Source organism: Gadus macrocephalus, chromosome 10 (assembly GCF_031168955.1).
Source record: "Gadus macrocephalus chromosome 10, ASM3116895v1".
NCBI lineage: Eukaryota > Metazoa > Chordata > Actinopteri > Gadiformes > Gadidae > Gadus > Gadus macrocephalus.
Genome location: NC_082391.1, coordinates 7,321,053 through 7,329,019, shown reverse-complemented (window position 1 = coordinate 7,329,019; position 7,967 = coordinate 7,321,053). Strand labels below are relative to the sequence as shown.

Here is a 7,967-nt window from a genome sequence, read left to right as displayed (position 1 = left end):
CATACTGATCAGCAGATCATCCCGGGGGAGACGCCCTCGTATAGAAGCTGCTCTAAAACATGGCCTGCTTTACTTGTTTAGCGTTTAGTCTGAGCAAAAGGCTTTTCTTTAGGGTGCAGGCGTGGCTCTGATCTGTAGACTGCGTCGTCCTGTTGGGTCTTGCTTATAAGCCAATGCAACACAATGGCAGCCGTATCCTTCCACCAGTCACTCCAACTCGGAGCTGTGGGCCGATTGGCTGAACGCTAACCTTTCCTATACAACGTTTTAGCCACTAAATGACTTGTTTCGTTCCCTTCAGTAAAGTGAACAATGCAGATGGTTTTGGGAAAATTTTGATGTGAAATCTGAAAAATAAAGACTTTTGTTTAGAGGCACCATTGAAACCCTCCGGTGAGTCCCGCTGTGATGAATAGAAAGTTGTGGTCAGTTTCTGAACAAAATGTTTTGCAGACAATCTCGAGTTTAACCAAGGATTCTTGAGGGTTGAGAACAGGGCTGGGGCGTGGCATCTACTGTGGAACTAGGGAGAAACACAAACAAGGCCGTTACCCCCCACCCAAAAAATTATCTGCGACATGCATCTCTGACCTTGAGGACCTCAAGTGTAGTTTGCACACCCTCTACAGGCGGAAAATGGTTTTGCAGAAGCATATTTTCTGTCCATTGTCAATGTCGTTATTTGCAGAGATGAGATAAGTCCACTGTACCCATTTGCCAAAGGTTTTATTGAGGAATATACAAAAGAAAAAAGGTTTGCCCAACTGATAATCATGGCCTGCAGATCCAGTGATCTACTTATCATCGTTTATAACCTGTACAGAGTAGAACTAGCTCTTTATATGAATGGTTTGAAACTGAGAAAACAGATCAAAATAACCCTTTAAGTCAAATTGAAAACAAAATAGACAAATTAAATTCCAGGAATGAAATTGGGGTAAAATGCTTTATTCACTCAAAGCCACTGAGCAGTAAGGGGGGGCAACGCAAATCGATCTTAGTTGTCGTTACATTAAGCCGACGCTCCAATTTCTTTTTCTTCCCGTTTAATAAGTACAAAGTGACTGAAGTCCGTGTTTTCCTTTAGGGTTCCAGTGCTCCGTCAGCCGACTGTCCCTCCTCTCACTTGAAGACCTTGCCCTCATTGAAGGGCTTGCCCACGTGCTTGAACTCGCCCTCCCAGGCCAGGTACTCCTTCACCATGGTCTTGCACTCGGTGCTGCTGGGGTCCAGCTTGCGCCAGTTGTACGACTCGTAGTCGATCTGCCAGTCCTCCGAGAGCTGGGGAGAGACGGGACCGCGGGTTAGAGGTAGGGTTGAGCACCGAAACTCGGTTCCAGTAGGGAACCGGTTCCGACGTAAACGGTTGTAACGAGATCGAATAAGAACGCACATTTCGGTTCCTCATAACGGTGACTGACGTTTTTTAACACCCCCTGCCCCGCCCCCATGGTGTTGCGGCGTCAACTTGCGTTAGTGCTGGGCGCTATACCGGTTCAGACTGAATAACGGTGTGTATTTTCGTTAGGAAATGCTTTTGTTATATACCGCCATACCGGTGTATTTGATTACACAACGTTCGGAACACAGCGCTGCGCGACAGTTTCAGACGGGTCCCTTTTCAATGTTGCGCTAAACACGCATGGTACGACTACGACTTTCTTTATAGGTCCATGACTGCGAGGCGTGGTATTTCAGGCCAACTGGTAATAGAGTGTGTCTGTGTCACGGCTTTCAAACATATAAAGCCTATGGGCTCCTTGAGACTCGGGACGGACTTGTCAACACGCTGCGGCATCGCTTACTTGATGTTGTTTTGATTGAAGATCGGCAGGTTGTAGAGGGTGAACGCGTATGAACGCGCGCGTGCGTGCGTGCGGCGAGCGAATGCAATTTTAAAGTAACAAATAAACAAACTCAAAGCCGATGCATGCATCCAAAACTTTCTGTTCAAAACCAAATAAACAAATCAAAAACAGTCGTTATTCACTTCAAATACTTTTTCTTTTCAAAACTTGGGAATTAATACAGCGCGGTACCGAGCGGTTGAAAACAATGTTGGCGTCTCCTGTGGCTGCCTTGCGCACCTGATTTATGTTACTTAATATGACTTTGGCAATAATGTTGCGCCATGATGCGTGCCTGCCTGCTTTCAGCAAGTAATTAATATTATTACTCAGAACAAGTCGTGCATGTATGCAAGTGTGTGCAGTTTCGTTTTTTTAAGTACCGGTTCGAGAACCATTTTAGCACCGGAACCGTTTGAAAAGTACCGAGTAGGCACTGGTATCGGATAAAACCCAAACGATACCCAACCCTAGTTACGAGACCGTTACACACCGGGACATTTAACCAGATAAAAGATAAGAACCCCATCGTCAGAATCTCTCTAGATGTGCTCTTTAGGGATCTCTGCATGTGTCTCGTTAAGATTATTGCATACATAATCCATTTATAAATTGGTACATTAATCAGTGGGTTAAATGAGATGTAATTTAACCAACTAATTAAGACGGATAATATTGAAAAGGGACTGGCCTATTTCACTCAGACATTTTAGCCTCATGCCCATTATATAGTCAACTGACTTATGTTTGGAAATGACAAGCAGATACCTTTTGAGAAAGCCATCTCTGCATGTCCAAGATGTGGCCATAGCATGAAACAGCCGTTTCTCATTAGATTGAAAAGGCTGGGATGAATATAGCTCATCGCTCTTCCCCTGACAGATACGAGACTGGTGCCATGAATAAACACCGCCTTGCCCAATGACAGGGGAACTCATCCAGAGACAAAATATAGCATTTGGATATCATATTGGACACATGAAACAAGTCTTCCTGCATCTTAACTGAATAAAAAGGGATTCAGAAGCCTATTATAATACCCATGTACAAATAAGGACACTGCTCGACTGATAATTATCATGTTATCCTATTTTATCCATTGACGAGCGAGCAACAAAAAAAAGACAAGAAGATCGATAGATTGCTGCCGCCTCCCCCGCCCCCCCCCCCCCCAATGTCTGATAGGAAGTGTTTCTACACGTCATACTCAAAGCGTGGGTTAACCCAACCGTGCTCTAGTTTAACCCCTCTGAGCCAAACACTCACAGGGAACACCAGCTCCTGGCCTCTGAACACCCAGATGCCTGAGATGCAGCTGTCGTTGTTGGTGCCGAACAGGATAACGCTGGCAAAGGCGTTCTTCCTGAGCCGGTCCAGACGCTGGAACATTCCTGAGAGGGAGGAGACACTGGGTGAGTCACTGGGTGAGCCGTGTGCTGACCAGTAGGGCTGGGCGATTAACCAAATTTTGATCGCGATTTAAACATTTTTTTTTTCATTAAATGTTTAATAGAAAGTGAAGAACAGCTGGATACATATCTGAACATTATTTTAGATTTGAAAATCACAGTTACAAAGTGTTTTTTGGCCGAGACATGCTGAATAGATGCATCATGTTTTCAAACTCAAAAATAATAGTTTGGATAATCATGATTTTTGCATAATCGAGCAGCCCTAAGAGATACTGGGAGAGCCATGTGTTGACCAGTAGAGACACTGGGTGAGCCATGTGCTGACCAGTAGAGCCTTCAGGTCTATGGTAGAGCCCAGCAATAATTCTGCCTTATTGACTTCGGATAGCATCGCCATCACATTAACCCGGGTTATTTTGATATCTTTCAGTCTTAAAATGATGATAGATATGCTTAAAAAGGATACAAAGTATATTTGAGTACTTCTTTATGGCCATTACTTTAAAGACTTCACCTGTACCCAACGTGTTATTAAAGTCAACTGATTTGCACGTTAGAACACATTTTCCCATTTTACTTGCCAATATAGTTAACAGGTCAGGGAGGTGAATGGGTGACCAGAGTACCAGAGAACCAAGGTCCCTTTAACAGGCAGATAATCCAGTCAGAGCATCCAGTCAGAGCTTGGCCCTGGTGGGGCGGCTGAGGAGCGCAGGTTTAATAAAATTTTATTAATTTGATTTATTAAATACCGTATTTTCCGGACTATACGTCGCTCCCGAGTATAAGTCGCATCAGTCAAAAAATGCTCCATGACGAGGAAAAAAACATATATACGTCGCATCGGTGTATAAGTCGCATTTATTTTTAAACATTTAAACAAGAACGTTTAGTCTGGAGAGACTGAATGAAATTGCAATAGCAATATAGGTGTGTCGGTCCCTCGTAGTTCTGAGAGTATACCGAATTCAGTGACACCGGGATTCCACCGGACGCGTATGCGCCGCGGTCAGATGCCAGCGGAGGGCTCCAGTTTTCGCCGGCCAAGTCATGCGCTGTGATATGTGTGACAGCTATGTTGCACAAAATTGCAGCTAAGGCTGGGGTAGCTTTGGTTGAACCGGAGGACATTGAGGACGAGAATATAATTTATTCGGTGGTGCAGTAGGCTTGCAGCGTTCAGTTGTAGGCCTAATGAATGACGGTGCCCTCTTGCGGCCGAGGATTATGTACGCACAATTTTGGCATATAAGTCGCTTCGAAATATAAGTCGCAGGGCAAGCCAAACTACAAAAAAAACGCGACTTATAGTCCGGAAAATACGGTACATTTTATTTCCAACACAATACTGCCCATCACTCAAAAATAAAATGCATTGGTCTGCATATGTCCCTCTGCCCTCCGAAGTAATGGATCAGGGTTTTCCCTGATGGATGAGACCCCAGCAATTGTCCAACCAATGAGAATTTGGACCAACATGCGCATATCGCCCAACCAATCGCTCAACCAGAACTCGACAGCCCTAGTTTAGTCATCGAATAAAGATCGACTTATCCTAAAAAAAAAAGCATTAAGATGTGCTCATAGCTCGAAACAGCCTGGTTCTCATTAGATTGAGAAGGCTGGGATGAATATGGCTTAATCTGTTCCCCTGCCAGATATGAGACTGGTGTCATGAATAGGCACCACCTAGCCCAATGACAATGGGACCCTACCAGAAATACAATAAACTATACTTTGGATATTCCCCCCCCCCCCCCCCCCCCCCGCCCCCCCAAGAGGACCAGGTCTCACCTGAGATGAGGTTGCAGCTCATGAAGGTCTGGGTGAGCTCCTGGGGGTACTTGTACTCACAGTACCAGATGGAGTAGCCCTCAGGGTCGAAGTTCTCCCAGAAGTGGGGTAGGGCGACGGTCAGGGTGTCCTCGTTGGAGTACTTCCTCTTGCACTCGTCCATGACAAACGAGCTGCATCACAAAACCAGCAACAACATGTTGGAGGAATCAGGACAGCTTTTACATTTTGACAATTTACAGCCAATTTAACAAAACAAAAAAATGTATGGCAAGTCTCCACCTTTACACATGTTAGACCAGGACACAATAGTTCTGCTTCCAAATAAATAGATTAACAGAACGTTTGTACGATGCGTCCATTATGCTACGTTAAACACATTTCAACTCGGCAATTAAAACAGTACTTCCGGTTAGGTGACCAGTCCACACAGTAATGTTAAAATCAAAGACATTGCACAATGCTCCTACGATTGTAATCGCTGTTCCATCCAATAGCTGGAGCTATGTAGAATGACCCCACAAGAAAAAAGCCATTTGGGAGGTTTACAATATGCATTCAACATCCCCATTGCAGTGTTTCCCCTAGAATTTTTTTTAGGCCCGGTGGTAAGAGCTGATAGTGTGATTTGTTATACACTTTTCACGGGATGCTAGAGTATTTGTTGGTTATTTCCATATAAAACACTTGCTTAGCCATCACAAGTTGATAATGATTCAATAAACACGTTAACAATAAACTAATTTTATTTACAATACAATTTTTGGTGGTGCCATGCTAATGATGATACAACTTAATGCTGTCAGATTGTCCGTTATGATGGGGCATCATCTGCGCACCGCAGTTTTTTATTTTTTTTTGGCCGGTTGTTGGCCTGGCGGGGGCGCTCGTTGGCCTGGCGGCCCGCCAGGCCTGAACAATGGTAGGGGAAACACTGCATTGTGTACAGAAATAGAGCCATGGACGGCTGGAACCCCACACATCACTATAGTTAATATAAAACAGAACAAGGAAGATATTTTTAGATCAAATAATTAGATAACATATGCCCATAGCATGAAACAACCTGATTCTCATTAGATTGAGAAGGCTGGGATGAATATGGCTCAATCTCTCTGCCCCTGCCAGATATGAGACTGGTGCCATGAATAGACACCGCCTTGCCCAATGACAGGGAGATAATCCTCAACTCATTATTAGTTAGCTTAGGCAAAATAGTGACAGAAGATCAACCTCTTCATCTAACAGCAGTAGCTCAGGCAGTAGAGCGGGGTGACTTTTAACAGGAAGGTTGCCATCCAATGCCCGGCTCCTCCTAGCCGAGTTGTCCCTGAGCAAGGCACCTAACCTCGAGCTGTGTGTGGTTGACAACCCCGTCGCTGCGTGAATGCGTGTATGAACGTGTCACTCTGGGCTAAAGCATCAGCTAAAATGCCCTAAAAACAAAATATCTCCTAAGGAAACTCAAACATTAAATATATTCCAGACGGAAAATAAATCTTGCATTCATGCTTCGTTACAGATTTTACTGTCCCAGTAGCATCCAGATTGATCTGTTGACTTGCACAACAATATCACAATTGTCATCTTGTAGGGGTGCAGATCTACTCTTAACTTTCGGTCAGTTATTCTGGCAAAAACCTTGAGAAGAGGCCTAGTGACAGAGGTTAAAGGCAAATATTAACAATTGACTGCATCTCGTGACTCCTTTAACTGGTTTTGTGTATGCATCGCTAGTTAAAAGCAGGTAATGACAAGAACATTAGAGCCTTCATCTGCTCTTTGACTGATATGATGGGACAGGTCTCATAGGAATGCATTCCCATTGGTGATTTGAATATGCTGTCCAATAGGAGAGGCCAGACTAGGCGTGTTCTGTACATCGATCATGGCGTCCAATAAGAGAGCCTAGCCTGGGCGTGGTCTGTACATCTACCATGCCGGCCAATGGGAGGGCCCAGACTGGTCGGGGGCCGTACCTTTTGGGGAGGTGGGCGAAGGGGTCCTTGCTCTTGGGCTCTGCGGCGAGTGCGGCTTCACACTCGTCCATCTCCTCGTCGGCAGCGGGGGCCGCCTTCTTCTCCTCCTTCTTCTTCTTCTCCTGCGGCTTGGCGTTCTCCTTCGCTGGCTTCTCCTTCTTGGCCGGAGCAGACTCCTTCTTGGGCTGCATCTCTGCAAACTTCTTGGCTGCCGGAGGAGAACACATGTTGTGGGTTAGATGGGCTTGGCTCGCTGGACTCGGGCTGAGGGGGTTCTAGAATGAGCGTTGTGAAATCCACAGCCGTGTGGGAGGCCTGTCGCCGGCTTTCCAAACGGCCAATATGGTTTCCATCAGAAGCACAATGGAAAAGTCAACAGATTCTGTGTAGCCCTTGTTTACCAAGTCAAAGTGTTCAGGGGCTCTTTCGGAACGTGTGAGAGAACCGCTGTCGCAGCTCGAAGTCAAAGGCCCTTTCCCATTCCTTTGCTCTAAAGAAAATCTCAGCCCTAGCCCTCGCTGTTGCGCGTGCACGCACCGTGGAGCAATGTCCCAATACCACTTTAAGGTAGCTTTAAGGGGTAAGAGGGAGGGCTAACATCCCCTCAAAATTGAGATTTTCGATGGGCACCCTCAAAGCGATTCAGTTCTGACTTGCTCCCACAATACCTTGCGAGAAAACGGAAAATCAAGAAATATCCCAGACAAGATGGAGGACGAAAAGATGCGACAGGATTGGAAAAACACAAATGTAAGTATTTTCTCTGTAATTAACTAGTAATTATTTTATTAATTATACTCTGCAGCCCGGCCGTGGGCTTCGAAGCCCGGCCAAGGACTCTCGGAAGATCGCGAAAGTCTGTGGCCGATTTTCGCGGAAGATCGCGGAAGTCCCCGGCCGACTTTCGCAGGCCGCCCGACCCCGGTTCTCGGCCG

The 7,967-nt window shown here is 45.5% G+C and overlaps 1 protein-coding gene across 1 annotated transcript; it reads right to left on the bottom strand.

Moving 5' to 3' along the window:
• Nucleotides 1–927: 927 nt before the first annotated feature.
• LOC132465608 (elongation factor 1-gamma-like) lies at nt 928–7,274 on the bottom strand. The gene is made up of 4 exons (XM_060062304.1): nt 7,033–7,274; nt 5,054–5,226; nt 3,114–3,238; nt 928–1,281 (listed from the first exon to the last, which is right to left on the bottom strand). Exons 1-4 carry the CDS (start codon nt 7,257–7,259, stop codon nt 1,123–1,125), a joined length of 684 nt encoding a protein of 227 aa, XP_059918287.1. The 5' UTR covers nt 7,260–7,274; the 3' UTR covers nt 928–1,122.
• Nucleotides 7,275–7,967: the final 693 nt, after the last annotated feature.